General features: G+C 33.1%; 2 protein-coding genes and 1 pseudogene across 3 annotated transcripts in view; 2 read left to right on the top strand and 1 right to left on the bottom strand.

Moving 5' to 3' along the window:
• Positions 1-1,014: 1,014 nt before the first annotated feature.
• On the top strand, positions 1,015-3,806 carry LOC18055033 (annotated as a pseudogene).
• A 9,236-nt stretch (positions 3,807-13,042) lies between these two features.
• On the top strand, positions 13,043-15,011 carry LOC112095855 (early nodulin-93-like). The gene is made up of 4 exons (XM_024178395.1): positions 13,043-13,346; positions 13,528-13,589; positions 14,258-14,333; positions 14,699-15,011. The coding sequence occupies exons 1-4, from the start codon at positions 13,229-13,231 to the stop codon at positions 14,782-14,784; spliced, it is 342 nt and encodes a 113-aa protein (XP_024034163.1). The 5' UTR covers positions 13,043-13,228; the 3' UTR covers positions 14,785-15,011.
• Positions 15,012-17,383: 2,372 nt separating this feature from the next.
• Positions 17,384-20,189, bottom strand: part of LOC18055031 (endoribonuclease YBEY, chloroplastic) — a 5,377-nt gene continuing 2,571 nt past the window's right edge. For both annotated transcript variants that reach the window (XM_024178690.1, XM_006450678.2), the window contains exons 7-12: positions 19,979-20,071; positions 19,805-19,876; positions 18,781-18,900; positions 18,657-18,707; positions 17,974-18,162; positions 17,384-17,692 (exon numbers count right to left, since the gene is read on the bottom strand). In XM_024178690.1, coding sequence (XP_024034458.1) covers positions 17,525-17,692; positions 17,974-18,162; positions 18,657-18,707; positions 18,781-18,900; positions 19,805-19,876; positions 19,979-20,071 — 693 coding nt within the window. In that variant the 3' untranslated portion in view covers positions 17,384-17,524. The remainder of the gene's footprint in view (positions 17,693-17,973; positions 18,163-18,656; positions 18,708-18,780; positions 18,901-19,804; positions 19,877-19,978; positions 20,072-20,189) is intronic.

Below are 20,189 nucleotides of genomic sequence, written 5' to 3'. Positions count from 1 at the left end.
TTTGAACCCAACAAATTCATCTCTATACTCATTTGAAAAAAAATGAATTTATTATTAAAAATAAAAAATTTAAAATTTAAAAATCTCAAAATTACCTTTTACTAGTCTTTTTCTCTCTAGTCAGAATTGCGTAGTTTCTCTCTACTCTCACATTATGTAAATTAAATTTTCAATTTAACTCTTTTTTTGGATTCATTTTTTTAATCTTTCTTAGTAAAATTAAAAAAGCATGCGTTTGGGATTGAGATTGGATAATTGTAGTTTAAAAATTACAGCACTAAATGTTTGATAAACATTAACCGCTGTAGCTTGTAAGCTATGTTGATATAATTTTTCACCTGTATAATGACAATTTTATTATATATTTAATAATTTTGTCAAAATTATTATTTTAAGTTTATATTTACTGTATATTATAATTTTTGTTTGATAATTACATCTTTTTTTCCACAACAATTGTAGCTTAAAAGTTATTGTACCTCAATTCCAAATGGGACTATAGTCTATATTTTATGCTTTTTATTTACAAGATTTTTTTTCTTAATATTTACTAGCTTTTATGGTTCGTAAAGATTAATTTATTAATATTCATTAACTTTCATGATTAGTTTTTTTTATTGGTATTCATTTTTTTATAATGGCTTTTGCTCGTCGCAATTTATGATAACTTATAATGAAATAAATTATTTACAGTTAAAAAAATATACTAAGAAATGAATGAGAATTAAAGAATTAAAATAAAAAGAGAAGAAAAGGTAAATTTAATAATTTTCTTAGAAATTATTTTGATAATAGAACTCTTAATTAAAAAATTAATTTAATAAAAAAAATTAACAGGTTCAAATAATCTTAAACTAAGAATGCGTGTCATGATTTGGCGCCTCCAGATTGGATCAGTTACGTTGTCACTTGTCACGCTCTCTTCTCTTCTTCTGATACGCCCACGTCAGTTCGCTGACCCCATAAAAAGATCTTGTAGTCCTATATCCACAGTGTAATTGGATTGCAGTTACGTACAGCATTGTTCGCCTGAAAGGCTGAAACGACATCCCATTTAATTTTAATCGCTGTTACTCCTTGATCGACGAACTGGATTCTGAAGAAGATTGTCTGCTTCGAGTTTTCCCATCGTTAAAATGTCGTCCCCAGCAGAGTAATTCTCTACATTATCTTCCTGGTTATGATTTTCAGTATTATTATAATTTCTTATTTTTGTCCGTTCTGCTTTTGCCCTTTTTAATTATGACTCCAGTGAAATTCTGAATTACTGGTATTGCCTCTTTTAGTCTCAATGGTAACTTTGGTAAATTATGAATTTTTCATCAACTTTTATAGCCTTACTCCAATTATTATAATTTCTTTTTTCAATCGAAGAATAAGTTATTATTGATTTAAAAAAATGAGATACTACGGTCTTGATTAAACAATTTTTTGGTCAGGCATTATTTTTGAATAATCATGCGAGAAATTGTTGTTTGAATTTGGAAAAAAAAATATTTGACATAAATGAGACATACAAATAATCATGATATGATATTGTTATTTTTTTTAAACAAAAAAGAAATTTTTTTTCCTTTTGGATCAGATGACTAGAACTTTACTTTTCACGTGTCCACAATCTTTATTGTTTCTACAATTTCTTTTACCCAAGAGAATATGATGCAAATTTGATTCAGTTTGATGTTATGAAGATTGATGTAAATGAAAGAATGTTGTAAATAAAATATATACTTTCTCGAGTAAAAATTTGATATTTTGGTAATTCGTTGTGCCTTATGCTGATAACTGTGACTCAATTGATTAATTTGACTTGTTTCAGATTCTATAATTCGCTACCACCTATCACCAAAGCTTATGGGACAATATGCGTAGCGGCCACTGCTGCTTTACATTTGGGATTATATAGTCCCCTGAGTATTGCATTGTTCTATGAACCAGTATTCTCACAGTTTCAGGTCAAATACACTCCTATAATCCAATTTCAGTGAAGTGCATGCACCAGCAATTATGCCCTGCCAAGTCATAGTTAGATTTGTTTTGATGATTACTATGCATTGAAAATGTTTCATAATAATGAATGTAAATGCCGTTTCTAATATTGCTGAATCCTTTACTCTCTTATAGGTCTGGAGGCTTGTTACGCCATTTTTCTTCCTCTGAAAGTTTTCCGTCAATTTTGGAATTCATCTGCTAATGTTGTTAGTAATAATCACATAATCAGCCCTGTGTACACTAAAATCTGTGTGTTGTCTGCCTACACGTGTGATGAAGCTTGTTCTAGTTTTGTTCAGCTACTGAGGGTTAAAAGCTTTGGTATTGTGTCTACTTATATGGTGGCATACTTTTGTTATAGAGCTAGATATGGAGTTCAGCTGGAAAAGAGTACATTTGAGAGGCGGACAGCAGATTTCCTATGGATGATGATTTTTGGAGCTATATCATTGCTGGTGTGTGTTCATCCTTATAATGTATTAATGGTTTATAGAATATTTTTTTTCTTTTTGGGACTTCTATGTTCTATCAGAACTATTGGTTATCTTTGATGAGAAAATAATGCATTTTAGTTTTCTCACCATGGACATTCGGTATTCAGGCATTATCGGCCATTCCTATGTTGTGGACTCCCTTTTTGGGTGTCTCATTAGTGTTCATGCTTCTATATGTATGGAGTAGAGAGTTTCCAACTGCCCAGATAAGCATATATGGCCGGTCACCCTTAAGGTACGCTCTGTCAAACCTATTTCTCCCAAAAGCACCAAAAATCAGGTGTTTTGTGTCTTGTCATGTGGTTCTTTCTGGTCTCGTGGATAACATACATGTTTTGTTACTGTTTGGGAGCCTGGTTGGATGAATATGGAATAACTGATAGACATCAATTTCTTCAATGCAGGCATTTTATCTCCCATGGGCAATGCTAGCTTTGGATGTTATATTCGGTTCACCTTTACTGCCAAACTTTCTTGGAATAATTGCAGGACATCTATATTACTTCCTGACAGTGCTACACCCTCTTGCTGGTGGAAGAAACATATTGGCAACTCCAAGATGGGTGTATCCTTGTTTATACAGCCTTTTCCCTAGATGTTTTAGACAACTCAATGCCCATGTTGCTTTGTTCTTGCTTCCCTTCTCTTTTTGTTTTACTTTTGCACGAGAAGCTCGTATATAACCTCTGTTGATCTATTCTGTTTATGAATATCGGCATATGCTTTCATAGCTTACTTCATGTTTTGTTGTTTGTGTTTCTAAATCATAGATTTATTTCCCAACATTTTGTGCACTCGTCCACTATATTTTTTCTTATGCTAGCTAGTCATCTGTCTGAAAGTTCCATTGACTAGCCTTGACTCTTGTTTTCTAATCTTACGTGCTTCACATTAAAGATCCGGTATCATTTTCATGTTCTTTTTCTTAAAAATAAAAAATAAAAAATCAATTATTGCAGCTCATATTGGTGTATGATGTTCTTACAGTTCGATATGCATGTGTACGCGTTGTGATATGCATGTGTACCCATTGTAATATGGAAATTCCTTAACTTGTACAACACAGGCATAAACTTGTTGCCTTTTGGAGATTGGGACATCCAACAAATGCCAGTGTCCAACCAGAAAGGGGAGCTGGGGGGGGCTTTTACAGGCAGGAGTTATCGGCTGAATCAATCCTCAAGTCGATCATTTTTTCCGAGAAGCTTGTGGTCGTCCTAGAGAATTTGTATGTACATCATTGTTTAGATGCTATGAACCCTGAGGTAAAGAAGAGACTTATACATAGAAAACTATATATAATTTAGCTATAAAATTACATTTTTGACAATGCTTGGGCTTCTTGTAGCATATTTGTTTATATGATCAGAATTAAAGATAAAAGGTATTTACCATGTGCTTCTCTGGATCACATTAAAGTATTTTCAGTACGTATGATGTGAGATTCAATTTTGTCTGCAAATTTTATGCTTCTTACATGGTTCATCACCTCTCTTGAGTCTTGATACTCAAGATACATTAGTGCTGAGCAAGTTTCTATTCCCAGCTGCCGCCCATTTGCCATTTTTTGACTTTCAATTCAAATTTCACTTTCTGCGGTCTTGATTAGTCTACTTCTCCCGTGTTTTAACACTTCTAGATTTATATATTTTACTGAAAGCAAATTTCATTGAAGAATAAATTTTAATTCCACATTCTCTGGTGAGGAGTCTAAATTTTATTGATCGATTAAAATTAGGTTCTAGCATGCTGCGGATATTACTCCAATCAAACAATGAAAATAAAAACGAAATATCTGCAAACTTACTCACCGAATTGGAGATTAAAGTTAAAAATTTCGTTCTGGAACTATTCCACCACCTTAGCACAATAATTTAGTATTAAAATATCCATGTATCTCAGAGTGGACCACTGCTTCACCCCATGCAGAGCAGTGTTAGACTGTCTCACACAAACTTTTTCCGCCAATGTACTTGAGGCAGCAATGGCTGGTGCAAAACCAAAGCATGCAGTGAGTATGAGCCTATGAGGGGTCGTGAACACAAGTCAGCTGTCATCTCTGATGAGTCAATATGGTTGATAGGATGACAGCTTTCCATGAGAGTGGTCATGCACTTGAGAAATAAGAACTGTAGTCTGATTGTTGTGAGACTGTTAGTGGTACACAAAATTAAACAGAAGCTAAAAGAACCTTATAGCCGGTAGCATCACAATGACAATAACAGGCGCTTGCAGAGTCTCTATGTATGAGACGATCATTTTTCCTGCATACATAACATGAACGAGTTTGCAGCTCGTGAAACGAAAATTTTATGTTAATATATTTTGTATGATATTTATTGTCATGCTTTTGGTGACAGATTTATATAAACTAGTATCTATTTGTGACTATTATTTAGGTTTATTTACAAACACATACGTATAGTAAGAGTTTGGAGAAAATTAAAACAAAATCAGAACTTATTAATATATCCAAACAGATGAAATTCATATCCGAGGCTTTTCAGGACTGGAGATCAAGATTTCATCTCCAAGTTATAGCATCTAAGAGCCCAAGATTCAATCTTCTGAGTTTTGAACATTCAAGAAATCCCGAAATCCACTGCATTGGCTGCTCTTCAAGTTATTTCTCATCCCCAATTTTTTAAGCCTGATTTCAAGACATCTCCTGTTTTGTCAGTTCAGTACCCCTAACTTACATTTTCCCAATCAAAGTTGGGCCATAAATAAAAAAATTCTCAACACCCGTTTGTTTTTGTGGAGGAAAGTCATACATGGACGGAGGTGCCAACATGGATTTTTTTTTTTTGACATACCATTTATCGTTTAAGATCCATCCAAGACTTGCCTTATTAGAAAGATGGAATTTTGTTTCTTGTTTTTGTGGTGAAGATTTTAATATTATGAGTTTTTTTGTTAGTTATTAATTTTTTAAAAATAAAATGATATTATTAGTTATAGTGGAGCGAATAGAATGTAAAATTTTGGTATTTAATCGGTTTCCACTCTTTCTTTACATTCGTGCTGTGATTGTATGTGTTAAAAATCATGCTAAGTAATGGGCAAAGGTGGCGAAATCAACATCAGTGACAAGTTTATTAATTACATGATTGCAAGTCAATCAAGGCATTATATTAAAGTGCTGCAACCTGTTGCCGGTGCATGAAACATATTGATAGCCACAAAATCGGTGTATCCTTGTCCATGCACGTACTGGTATTTTGATTTTTGATTCTTATATATATATATATATATATATATATATATATATATATATATATGGATAAACATTTTCTCTCAGTTTATTCGTATCATGCATTTTTTACTCTCAGGAATGAGCCCAGGCGAGCATCTCAAATTCAAATAGCGTTTGCCCCAGACTTATTCAATGAACATTTTACCTCCTTTTCTTCTGTATGTTCGTATAATAGCTCCTTTTAACCTATTCTTTTTATGAATACGGACGTGTAGTTTCTTGGCTTTCTTCATTTTTTTGTTGTTTGTGTTAAAGTCATAGATTTATTATCGGGTAATTTTTAAAAATCTCCCCTGAGGTTTGGGCTTGTTGCAAGTAGATGGCGAGAATTGATTTATTTGTAAAAAATCCTCTACCGTCAGTTAATTTTAACATTGACCGTTAGTTGATTGTGCAAAGACAATATTACCCTTAACAATAATTTGTAGACGGAAATAACTAAAAAAAACTTAAAATTGTTGGCTATTTTACCCTCTTTAAATTATTGATATTTTCTTAAAGTTCCTACAAGAAAGATAAAATTAAAAATTTTAAAAATCCTCTTTAAATTATTGATATTTTCTTAAAGTTTCTACAAAAAAGATAAAATTAAAAACTTGAAAATGAAATAGTTATAATCTTTACCTATGATATTGTAAATTTTTGAAATTGACAAGGATAAAATTGTCAAAAAATAGGGTTTGTGCTTTTCGCGCCAATAATTTTATTTTATTTTTTAGTTATTTCCATCTACAAATTGTTGTTGAGGGTAATATTGTCTTTGCACAGTCAACTAACGGTCAATGTTAAAGTTAACTGACGGTAGGGGATTTTTTTACAAATAAACAGATTCTCACCATCTACTTGCAATAAGTCCAAACCTCAGGGGAGGTTTTTAAAAATTACCCATTTATTATCTACAACATTTTTGCTTATGTTAGCTAGTAATCGGTCTGAAAATTACATTGACTACTCCTGATTTGAGTTTTCTAATTAACCTTTCATGCTTCACACCAAAGATTAATTTGGAAATTCCTTTAACTTGTTCAACATAATAGGCATAAACTTGTTGCCCATTGGAGATTGCAATATCCAACCAAAGCCAGCGTCCAACGAAAAGGGGCAGCTGGAGGGGGTTTCACAGGCAGGAGTTATCCGCTGAATCGATCCTCTTGTCAATCATTTTCTTTCAGAAACATATTTTGTATTCAGAAGGAATTTATACAGTGAAAACTAGATATGATTCAGCTATATATAAGCACACTTTTCGAATAACTTTTGGGTATATATTGTGTTTCTCTCGATTATCTTCAGAAGGTTTTCAATGAATGTTAATTTCATTGAAAGTGAGAATACATTTTTACTTTTGAGTACAAAATATTTCTTGTTGAACGTGAATCATAACCATTGACAGATGGTTCTTTCGTCTTACCACTTAAGAAAATTTTACTTTTTTGCTAACATTTTAAAGAATTTCATTAGGTGATTAATTTAAAATCAACTTCAAACCTGAGTGAAAAAAAAATGAGAAACATTAGGGTGGGTTTGGTAATGTTTTCTTGATGGGTGGTTTTTATTTTTCAGAAGTGAAAAATACAAAGCATGTTTGGTTAAGCCATTTTTTGATAAACAGTAAAATAAATGGAGAACAAAATATTTCCGTTTTCTAACTTTTGTAAAGAAAACTCAAGATCGCCAAATTGGTGTTCTTGAGTTATTGGAGAACAACATAAAAAAAGGTAAGATAAAAAGTTATCTTATTATTTTTATCAATTTTTTATTCAAGACCCACCACTCTCATTTATTAACTTATTATTTTATTAATTTTTTATTCAATTTTACTTTCACCTTATCTTTTTCTTTATAAAAGCAGTCACTTTTACCATTTCACTACCTTATCTTCTTTTTTATTGTATCGCTGAATAGGGCCTTTAGATATTTAGATATGTTTTGAATGCAAATATTTTGTACTCTTTTGTTCTTTATATTTTGTGGTGTAAAATATAATTAGCACAAACGAACTACTTAAATGTCTATAATAAATATAATTATAGTATGGTTTTTTATTTTGTTATGCTAATTAATTCTACTTTATTATTTTATTTTTCATTTTATTTTTATTTCTTAAACTTAATAAAATATAAGAGCATCTCCAAAAGGGGCTTTAAATTTTACTCTTTAAATTTCAATTTGCTTACTGATGTGGCAAATAAGTGTATAGAAGAATATAATCTCATTCAAAAGACTCATCAAATAAGAATAAATTAATATTATTTTAATCAAATCTTTCTCACTATCAAATGGAATTGTTATTATATTTTTTAAAAGAAACATAAATAATAATTATTGCAGTCTTATCTTTTCAATAAATAATAATAAAATATTAATAGAAGAGGGAGAAACTCACTCGGCAATATTGAAGAGTGAGAAACAAATCTTATTTGAAGAATCTAAATTAACGTGTCTTTTGGAGTGTTTAATATTGATATGGCTCTTCAAATAAGAAGTAGAATCTTATTTGAAGAGTCTTTTGAAGATGCTCTAAGAGAGCTTTCTAAAAATTATTATTGTTGTATGAAATTTGTTTTCATTTTGATTAAAATTATAATCATAAAAATAAAATTATAAATAAATTGAAAACAATTATTTTATAAAATATTCTATAAAAAATTCTATATTTTCAAATAAACAACCAAACACATTTTTACTATTTTTCACATTTTCAAACAAACAACCAAATACATTTTTACTATTTTTATTTTCATATGTTGTTTTCAAAACACACTACCAAAAAAAAATTCATTTAAAAAAAATCACATCGAAAACATCATTCCCTTCTCTAAAATAAGAACCAAAAACACTACATAAAAAAACATTACCAAACACACCCTTAGTCAACCGGCAAAGACGCCATTAGTGTTTACTGACCTGGAGGGAAATTCTGACTCCTTGTGAACTTGGGAAAACCAAACGCATGAATCACTATCTTACATTCTTACTTACCAAAGATATGTACAAAGGCGCTCAGTATTGCCATTGGATCCAAATACTAGGTTTATCACTTAAACTAATCCTTCCGTTATTTGATGAGTTTGTACCGCTATAAGATAAAATTAGTCCCAATCCTCACATTATTTAAACGCACAGAAACTCCACCTATACCTTAACAAAGAAAGAAGCGAGTTTTTTTAAGACAAATCTGATCCTCTGACTCTGTCATATCTATAATTTCGTCGATCCTTTTTCAGTCAATTTTTTATTCACTTACATTCATGGAGTTGGAGAATTATTTGGCGGAAAAGGATTTGGAGAAAGTGTTGAAAGTCTATAGTAAGGATCAAATAGTGGAATGGATGACAAGCGTAGGACCTAACAAAAGAGATATAGTGTTGAGGTTTATCATGATCGACGCTGAAGCTATTAAGAGAAATCCTGCTTGGCGTAGGGTTACTGGTGTTATGGTTGACACCATTAGGATGAGGGAGCGTTATCGTGCCAAGCTCAAGTTCTTAGACCAGCAAGCTGCTGATCTTCTTGGTCGTATTCGGATTCGTGCTGATGACGTGAAAGCTGATATTTTTGGCCGTCCTGATAATGTGCAGAGTGCAGTGAATGCGTATCGTCGTGGTGAGCTCGCTGACCTTCACAATCAGCATGCTGATCTTTGTGTTCAGCTTGCTGATCTTTGTAGTCGGCGCGCTTATAATTTCCCGAGGAGTGTGGACATCGATGCTGATCTTCTTTGCGATCAGTTTGCTAATCTTTTTAGTCCCCGTACTGATCTTTGTACTCAGCGGGCTAATAACTTTCAGAGTGCTCTTGATGCTGACGTTCGCGGTCCGCTTGCTGAAAACGTGCATAGCTATGTAAATGCGGAAATCCGCTGTCAGCTTGCTTGTCTTCGCGGCCAGTTTGCTTGTCTCCGTGGTCAGCTTGCCAATAATGTGTGCAGTAGTGTGAATGCGGCGGATGTTCGTGGTCAGCTTGCTTATCTCCATTCTCAGCTTCTTTCTCTTCGCAGTCAGCTTGACGATGATGTGCAGACTGCAGACTGCTGCGAATGCTGATCTTCTTCGTCAGCTTGCTGATATTCGTGGTCAGGGTGCTGATATTCGCGGTCAGCTTGCGGATCTTCGTGTTCGGGTTGCTGATCTTCGTATTCAGCATGCCGATGAAAGGAGGGGAAGGGGCTGATGCTTTCTAAGCCCAGAAGGTGTCAAGAGCTTTTTAATTATTTTTCTTTTCTTTTTAATTTTGGCCTGAAACAGCATTGTTTCAAGTCTTAATTAATGAAGCATATTTTAGTGGGAAAACCATAAGCTTGATAATGTTATTCTTTCATTAATCATTTTGACCATGTTACATACTTTTCTATTAAAGATTTTTTATTAGTCCAATTGCACAGGGAAATTACTCTACATATGCTTGGTTGAATGGAATACACAGTTGTTACTTGATAGGAGGTGGATTCCAAAATCGTATGCCTAACACTACTCAATTAAAATTTATCAATATATCGAAGGTGGTGGTGCAGAAAACTCCTGTGGGCTCAGTGTGGAAAGCTTGATATTTGGAGTCTTGTGCAGAAACCAACAGTGGTTTTATTTTATCACAAAGTGAAGTAGCTTAGGGTTGCTTTGATGTGGGCTTTAAAATCTTCAAGAATACGAGGGAGCCCTTGAAGATCCTCTAGCCTTCTAGGTGTACTATAGTAAGACCGAGGTAATGGCTGTGGCTGTGACCAAATCTGCATTTTCTGGGGTGTAGAGTACGTGGAGGTGGAAGCTGGATTTGGTTTGCAGATTGCCGGTGAATCGGGTTTGTGTCCCACTATTGTTGAATCGGGTTCTTACTATTCAGTCTGTCTCTACAAAGATTAAATCTCACTAATTTTATGGATCTTGTTTTCGTTGAGACATGACTCTGGTCTTTCTATGGTATATTATTGATGTTTGATATTTATATATGATTGATATTGCTAAGATTGTTCGTTATTGGGACTTAGGCTTCTAAGTAATTCTATGTTTGTATTTGTACGAAATTTTTCACAATGACAAGAAATGTAATTGCAAAATTATGGGCTTTCTTAGTTTTTTTTTTTTTCAATGGGTTTTTTTAAAATTATTAAATTCTCACATCTTTTGTGAGTTTGTCTTTGTGAGAGTTCAAGTAAAATAAAAAAAAAATCTATTTATGATATCATCCCCTCAATTGAGCCCTTGAGATCCTTCTTCAATGGTACCTATAATTCTCTTGGGAATAGGATCATCTCCTAATCTGAGCTCTATTGAACTTTTAAAGATCTTATGTCATGTGTCTTTTAGTGGTATTGTATGGGTAAAATTTAACTTCTTTTATTTTTTTTATTTATTAACAACCAATCAATAATTAAATTATTTGCTCAGGACATGATCAGATCAGGAGATAATCCTAATTCATTCTCTTGCTGCTCACAACACACTATTAACTAAAAAACACTATATTTATTATGTTTCCCTAATTGAACATTAGTAGAATACACTCCTATTTACATATCGCCGTCTGTTGGTCATTGAAAACGCAATTGTTCTTGCTTCTCAACAATTATAACTCCTCTAATTATTTCTTTTTTTGATTCTTTATTTGGCTTGAAATTGATTACAAGAAGTGAATGAATAATGTAGAGCTTTGGTCGATCTAATACTTGTCAAACCAAAGACTCTGCCCAAGATCTTGACCAAGAACAACACAAGTTGCACGAGAACATAAACGAATTTGAATCAACTCGATTCTTTGAATTAACAGATCTGAACCTTCAAGAACAAGATTAAGAAAGAGAAACAAATTGAACTAGAAACAAACACACACAAAAAAGACAAGAGATAACGTGGTTCAGTCTCTTTAGAGACCTACATCCACGAGTGAATCCACCAGAGTTGCTTCCATTGATTCATGAAGAAAATACAAGTATTCTTAGAGGAATTTTCAGAGCACAAGGGACAGCTCTCTCTCTAGAACAATTCTCTAGAAGACTCTCTGTTAAGATCGACAACAACACGCTGACAAAACCAGCTCTTATACTGCAGAAGAATAACAAACTCGAAACCCAAAATACACAGCTGCTTTCCACGTGTCCAGGCCGTTAAACTAACACACTGAGCTTAAGTAACCATGTGACTTGCACGAGCAACTCAGTTAATTATGTTATGAGCAAAACACAAAGCTTGGCGACGTTTCAGTGTTTCACTTATGGAGATCACGAGCTTACTTACGTGACTTCATAACGGATGTAACTCTTGCTATGAACGCTGTCGTTTCATTCTAAAAGAGTTTGAATTCAACTGCTTTACAAATAAGAAATTTGAACAACTAAAATTTGTAGTAAGGATGTCTCCAATGAGTAATGGATTTATGTTTGCGTAGTAATTACTTATAATTAGTGGATAATAATTGAGAATTTGAGATGCAGGCTTCTAGTGAATCGTATTGAAAATGAAAGAAAACCATGGCTTCTTTCATTCTTTGGCAACGATAAACTCTATGTAATTTTAAATCTATTTAGATTTTTTTTTCAAAAGTCTAGTTGTTAGGATTAAAATAAAATTATCTCATCTCAAAGTTTTTTTTTTTTCCCACAGTGTTTCTATTATTTTTGCTCATGTTGTTGATAGAGTTTCAAAAGTACAAACTATTTAATTGAATAAAAAAAATTTGTACACATACACTAGTTTTAGGTACTTAGAATTTACTTAAATCCAACAATCCATCAATTCGTAAAAATTCAGGTTGTTGGATTGGTAAATTAGATCGGATTTAAAGTTGTAAAATTCGCAATCCATGAGAAAATCTAACATATATGTGTGTGTATTATCTTATAGGGAAAATGAAATTTAAACAAAACAATTAAAAATTTGTACAAAGTAATGATAGTCATCTCAAATTTTATAAATTTTATCTCAAATGATATGTTATTTATTAATTGGTTAATTATAGTATCTATATTAACTAATTGATGGATACTATATCATTTAAATAATTTTTTGAGATATGTAATTTGTGATGAGTAGCAATACTCATTATACGGATCTCCTTTCGGACTCTACACAAATACACCTGAGAATTTGAGCCTCCTAACAAACTTATGAAGCAACATTGGGCCTGTTTAGACATACGCCAGCCCATAAAGACCCGATGACTTTCAAATTCAATGAATTTTGCACTTTGTCCAGTTGTCCCCGCATTTTGTCGTAACACGTAAATTTTGCAACCCGCCACGAACCAGTAAAGACGGTCATAACCCCCATTCCTTAGAAAGTGTATTATATAAATTCTAACACGTGGTATTACGAGGGATGGCGCACACAGATTTGACTGTCATCAAACTATTCAAGATTCAAAAGCACATAAAAAGAGATCAAAATCGAAACGAACACTGCAATGCACTGTCCTCCTCAAATCTTAATCCGCCATCCATTTTTGAGTTTCTTATTCTAATTAAGAAGAAGAAGAAGAAGAAGAAGAAGAAGGAATGGGATTTCCGTCGGAAGTTAGAGATATTTTTGTATCCAGAAGGTCAAATAACTCGCCACTGATTGCCTCTCCTGCTGAAGATCTAAAGGCTAAGGCCGCCAACGACTGCGTTCAAGGTTTCATTGATTTATCTTTTTTTTTTCTTTTTCATTTCTAACCTTTTATTATCCAAATTAATTATGAAATTAGACAGAAAATGGCTAAAATTTGTATTTAAAAAAAAAACTGTGTAATATGTTGTGAGCTGTAGAGAGATATTAGCTGACGTGGCTTAGTCGTCTGAGTAATTGTTTGCAGAAGGCGTTCGAGCTGGATTAAAGGCCGCTGCCGTAATGTGTGTTGTCACCGCTGTGCCGACGGTAGGTTTTATCCGTATTTGTTAATTTTGATTATATTTGAATTTTGGAAATTGAGCGATTGTATTTTATTGTATTGTGCCTGTTAGTTGACTTATTATTTATTTATTGCATTAGTGGAAGCAGCGAGTAATATTTTCAATTTTTTTTTCCTAAAAAAATTGAAATGGATTGTTCTTCTTTGTTTCGATTATTGTTGTGCCTAATTGAAGAGAATATTTTTAGGAAAGGACCTCAATATTACAGATCTCTAGTGTTCTGTTCTGTGGCCCTGTCTTCTATTACCTAATCTTCTGTCCTGTGTTATTCATCTTAAGTTTCACTTAATTTGAAAATCTATCTGGTGGCCACCGATATTTCATTTGTTATGGCCACAGCGGCAAATTATATCGTGTAAGCTGAATATTACAGAAAATGTGACTGCCTTGGTTGATGCTTAAAATACTTTGGTCACTTCTGAGATTAAGAAATAATAAGCATGTGAGCCCTTTGCACAATAGACTGCCCTACTATCTATATTATGTGTTTGGTGAGGAAGTAAAGTGCTGAGCAGTATACAATTGGAGTCTCTGTCTCAGAATTTCCTGTTTAGTTCATATCTGCTCTATTCATGCATCAAATGGCAGGTCTGGCTTTTTTCTGTCATTTTCTCATTTACTTCTTGTTATCAGTTGGTTGCAGTTCGAAAAATTCCTTGGGCAAAGGCAAACCTGAATTATACTGGTCAGGCACTCATCATATCCGCAGGTAACTGTCACAACTGGCTGAACTTACACTATTAAGCTTCTTTCATTTTTCAATCCTTTTTGTGTCTTTCACACATAAAAAACAGAGTCATTTGGTTAAACTGAAAATTTATGGAAATTTGAGTCATGTGACTGTCTTAGTTTTATGTTTAATTTATTTTGAGATCACGGAAATGTGATCTTTCACTTTAGCATTTTGTTTGGTTTATTTCTGCTCTATTCATGCACCACTGTATAATAATATCCGATGAATTTCCTATTGATGTTATGCTACTCAATGTGTTCATGCTTTTCTGCCAGTAGACGCGTAGCATAAGATTTTTAAGGTGACAAAGCTAACGTTTAGCTTGTTTTAATGGTTAACAGTGTCAATTGCTTCTTACTTCATCACTGTTGACAAGACTATTTTGGAGTGTGCAAGGAGGAATGCCCAGTATGGCAAACCAACTTGAGATTCTGTACCTGAAGCAATTCACCATGAAGATGCCATGATATGCGTAGTGAGCATAGCACGCAGGTTCATATGAGAATATTTAAATGTATTTGAGACAATTTTTTTCCCCACTTGAGCAACCGATGGAATTCTCGTGCAATAAGTTTACCATTTTATCTTTGGCTGATATCTCTATACTAACTTATCCTTATTGATATGATTATGAGAAATTAACGAGCACTCTGCCAAAAAAAAAAAATTTCTTTTGTGGGCTTTGTTTTCATTATGGATGTGGGTAGGTTACATTTATATATAAGTTACATATAATTCAAGAGTTGTACTCAATAACTCAAGATATACATTTAATCAAATAACACTCGAGTTATTAGGTACGACTCATGAATTGATGTAAATGTAAATATGTTATGTATCTTAGCAATCACCCGATTATTTTTATACTCTAAATCATGAAGAATCTTTCAGGTTTCACACCGTTAGTCGGCGTGGCCACACGCAGTTGGTCATTGCTGGCGCCTCCTTGGATCCATTACTGAAGCCAACTCAAGCAAATTTACGTCATTGTCTCCATCGTTGATACCCATTATTTGATTGTAAGCAACTAAAATTCACCAACAAGTTCAATATTGGAATGATTTCAAATTTAGAGCTTATAATAAGAGTATTGGAGGCAGACTGTGTTATCCGTACCCAAATGGTCAAAGCAGAATTTTTACCCCACTTGGGATGATTTTAAGATGATAATAGATTAACGGTATTGTTAGAACTTAGAAGCACAACTAATAAAATTCTTCTATGTAAGAAATAAATTATGCAGGCATATGTATACGTGGATAATTACGTTATACGGGCATACACGAATAACCAATGTAGAAATATAGCAAAAATCTTGCATCATACTCAGAAGGACACTCCACAAGGCTCACACTTTCCTCAAACGTGTGCATGGATATTAGGCTCAAATTTCCGGATCTGTCCTGGGCTTCAATTGAAAAGATTGAATCAGGCCCGGCCCAAGATCACTCAAACCCAGGTCTCGGGCCTTACAATCCGGTCATCCCCATTTTTCTGGAATCTTTGATTGTGGGTTTTTTATTAATTTGGGAAATGAAGCTGCACGGTGTTCCATTACTTCAATAATATCAGCCATTTGTCATAACATTGGCTGTTACTATTTTAAAATTGTTTTATTTTGTCAAAAATTTATTTCGAAGGTTGTGTTGTACAGTCAACAGCTTATGTTGTATTCGAGGAGAATAATTTCTTGATTGGGGCCTCCTTTTCTTTATTTTATAGAGGATTTCGAATAATTTCTTATGTTAAGTTTTAATTTTTTTACTTTAAATTTTATACTATGTTCCGCTTTGGTTGAGCTGTATAAACTTTTAATGGTCAACAACAGTCAACAAATAAACTTTTCAGAAATGGGTGCCGCATTAAAAATTTCAAAACCTAGAATAGTAAATTGAAGAAAAGCAGAACATGTTGATTCAAAATTAGCACACTTTATAATTTTTCAAGATCAGTTTTTTTTGTAATACAAGCCCATGCCCTTGTGAAAATCAAAATATACCTGTTTAAAAAAATTATTAATAATATCAAAAAACTTTATTCTATTATTATTTTCTTTTCTTTGACCAGCCATAAAAATATTTGTAAAAAATGATGGTTTAGCTAATCCTAGTTCGTAGAATTCTTTTATTTTTGCAAAAGTAAGATCACTTCCTTTCATTAGGAATAGAAATTTGCTTACATACATTTAAAAAAATAAAGAGTTGATTTTCAATAACCCTATGAAAGGCTTTTTTTTTTTTTTTGAGATATCAATTTTCATTTCCTTTTTTGTAAAATAGATAAAAGAATTAACACTATTAAACCCAGGATGCTGTATTTACTTACAAGTTCCAAGGAACAAAAATAAAAATCAGGAAATAGGAACCATTCTTTTATTTACTTATAAATTTTGTTAGAAAAACGATAATCAAGTATGCGGCCCACATTCTATTGGGAATAATAGTGAAATTTTAATTCGCAAGAGATAATAATTAATATTCATATTTTTATTTTAATAATTATTATTATCTAATGGTATTTTTAATGTTACCATTATTGTTATTGAATAATATTAAAGACACTAGCTAATTGAGGACATTTTAATAGTTCATGATAGGCCATTCCGATTTCTAAAACAAAGTAAATATATCAACATAAATATAACTTAGTCCATTATCATTCTTAAATTTTAAGTAAATAATTTATTTTAATACATATTCTCTATTCTCATTCCACCTTATTCTAATTACAAATTAATAAACGCATCATTAACTTATCTCATTAAACCCTTCTCCTCATCAACTCGACAAAAATGAGACCATTGTTCACATTTGTCAATTAAGCGTTATGCTTTCAACTTTTCTCATGCGGGATTATATATATAGTCCTTCTCTGACGTTGGCATCCTAATTTTTTTTTTAATATGACACTCTTCTTAAAAACTATGAGGTTTAAGAGAGTTATTTTGTTTAAAAGTGTGTTTACATTTAAAAAAAAAATGCGGACACAGAATGATTTTATATATATATATATTCGAGATCATCAGCTAGCATGAACGGGAATAAATGTAGAATGTGTAAAATGAAGTGTTTCTGTGTTGCCAAAACCGCAAAAAATTTTCCATTTCTAGGGGGGGAAAAATATCAAATCAATGGCATGTCGGAATTTGCAGGTCACAACCTCCAACATCAGAATGCATACCGATAGATGGCATCGGCCACGCCATCTTCATCATTGCTGGCACCAATTACATTGGCAACAGCTTTTGCCTTCTCAGATCCATTACTGAGAGCAATACCTAGAGAAGCCAACTCGAGCATCTCAACATCATTTTCTCCATCACCAATTGCCATTATCTGGATGCAAGTAATTAAGTTCATTTGTAAGCCCAAAATTAGAACGATTTCAAAATTAAAGAAAACAATTGAGTGTATTGGAATTGCTTCTTCAAAGTATAAAGATTAGAAAGCTATATCCAACAAAATCAGAAACATGCATTCTACAGAAAAACGCTATACTTCAAATTGATGCCTTCTGATAGAGATTATTACCAATGAATTATCAAGTTGACCCTAAAATAAAGAACAAAGAGGAAAAACAAGGGTAAAAGATGTAAGAAGACTATATTAAGCCGTACCTCCTTTGTACTGACACCCAAATGATCAAGCAGCATCTTAACCCCACTTCCCTTTGATGTTCCAGGGGGAACGATTTCAAGCATGTCAGGAATGGCTTGGACAACATTGGCACGATCTTTTGTTGCCTCCGACCAATATGGCCGTATGGTAGTAGCAACTCCCTCCGCTGTGTCTAAAAAGATAAGCTTCTGCAATGGCAAAAAGATAAGTGTCTCAAAAAGAACCAATAAAGATTATTAAGCTAAAAAACAACATTAGAATGTCTTCACTAAGAAATAATATTCTTTTATGTGGAGAAAAACATTAGGTGCGCAAACATATCTGAAAAACCAATCCAAGGGCCAATATTTGTTCCAATTCCAAAACATAAGGAAAAAAAAGAAGCTCCGGCAAGAAAACTTGCATGTTTGTGGTGCACCAAGAAACTTAAACATTTGAAGCATTACATTCAAACTAAAAGACCGACATCAATATCTAATTACGGCTGAAAGTAACTAATCAGTCAATGCCAGCAACACAATGGTGCCAACTATTTGCAAGATGCTTGGACTCAACAATTCTGTAGATTCCCTTTCTCTTCTCAGCATTGCTTAGTGAAAATAACAAATTAAAAATATATGTGCATCCTAGCAGAGGAAGTATTAGGTTGCCTATAAGCATGAGATTCTGTATCCAGATATACCTGTATGTCAACAGCTGCCAAGAGATCCTCAATAGCAGGTATGATCTCTGCCTGTAAAAATCTTTTGTGAAAAAGTGGCTCATAAGAAGCAAAATTGTATTTGGGAAAAAGAAATGTCAGGTACCTTTGGCTCATGATATGTAGTATGCAGTGAATCAACAAGTGGATGATCAAATAGAGTTAGACAACGATCCCCAGAGAATGCGATAAGAGGAACCTTATGCTCCCAAGAGTACTGATATGCCTGCATTTGATAGCTAAGCAATTACACTTTAATATAGGTAAGAATTATCTTTCAATTTATGCTAAAGAATCTTGCATTAATAGTCTTGATGGTCAATCACCATCCACCACTTCTTTTGGGGAAACAGTAGCACCAGTTTTAAACAGGATGCTAAGGACTGATAGAATATCGATTTCAATAAATGAATATTAAAGGTCATGATCCCTTGCTTCCTGGGAAAGATAAAACATGTTGATAACAATATAAATGGGCAGGAATGCATTTATTTTTAAAATAACAATAAAATGTAGTTATACTGTTCTCTTTTATTACTTGTCCAAATTTTAGTAAATTCTTTTTTCTTTCACTAATAATTTTTTCTTTTCTTAAAAAAAAAAAGGTTCTTTGACTTTTCTCCCCCCGTCCTATTTACAAGATACTAGGAAAAGACCAATCTACCCTATACTCGTACCACTAAAGCTAAAGCCCAAGGGCAATCACATCCAATGTTATTTGCAGCCAACAAAAATACAAAATCTTTTATTGTCAGAAGAAGAGCCAGTTCATGCGTGATGCACTGAACCAGCAACCACCAACTGAAACATGATATCACTACAGGCAATGAAGCAGTCTGCATTTCAATAAATTACATAAAATGAGGCCTCAAATGACAATATCGATATTGTTTGGAACAATTGACTGCAAAGTTGCAAGTGGCCACTGCTTGCTATTGTAATACAGAAACATATCCTGTCAACGTGATAAAAAGACAACATAGACTCATCACGCACATGCACAAGAACACACATACAAGTATACTTGACTGTTCGAGTTTCTTAGACTAGGTTAATATAAAAGCTAGCCAAACTTTCATCGAAGTTGAAACTAATCCCAACTAGACCACAGATAGATGTTAACATGTTACCTCTCTGCAGAAATCTCGATCTAAATTTCTTCTAAAAATTTCCCGACCCTGTCTACCGTGGACGAGCAATCCCTGCAGTCAAATAGAAACAGCCAACAAGAGACAACGTATAATAACAGATATACATACACAAACATCTTCATGCTGAAAAACACAAAATACAAGAAAGAGAACCTGTATAAAAACCCCTGGAGCGAATTCTGAAATAATGCCATCTCTACCAACTAAATCAACCTTCTTCAGAGCACTTATAACAGCTGGACGAGTCTATTTCAAAAATTTCAATTCAACATTGGAAAATCAGAACCTTCATCAACCAAGCAACAATTCAACATAAGAAGGAAAAAAGCACCCCCCAACCCGCCCCACTCCTCCTCCCCTTCTT

This window comes from Citrus clementina, unplaced genomic scaffold (assembly GCF_000493195.1).
Source record: "Citrus clementina cultivar Clemenules unplaced genomic scaffold, Citrus_clementina_v1.0 scaffold_1, whole genome shotgun sequence".
NCBI classification, from domain to species: Eukaryota; Viridiplantae; Streptophyta; class Magnoliopsida; order Sapindales; family Rutaceae; genus Citrus; species Citrus x clementina.
Note: the sequence above shows the minus strand (reverse complement) of the source record. Positions and strands in the feature narration are given on the sequence as shown.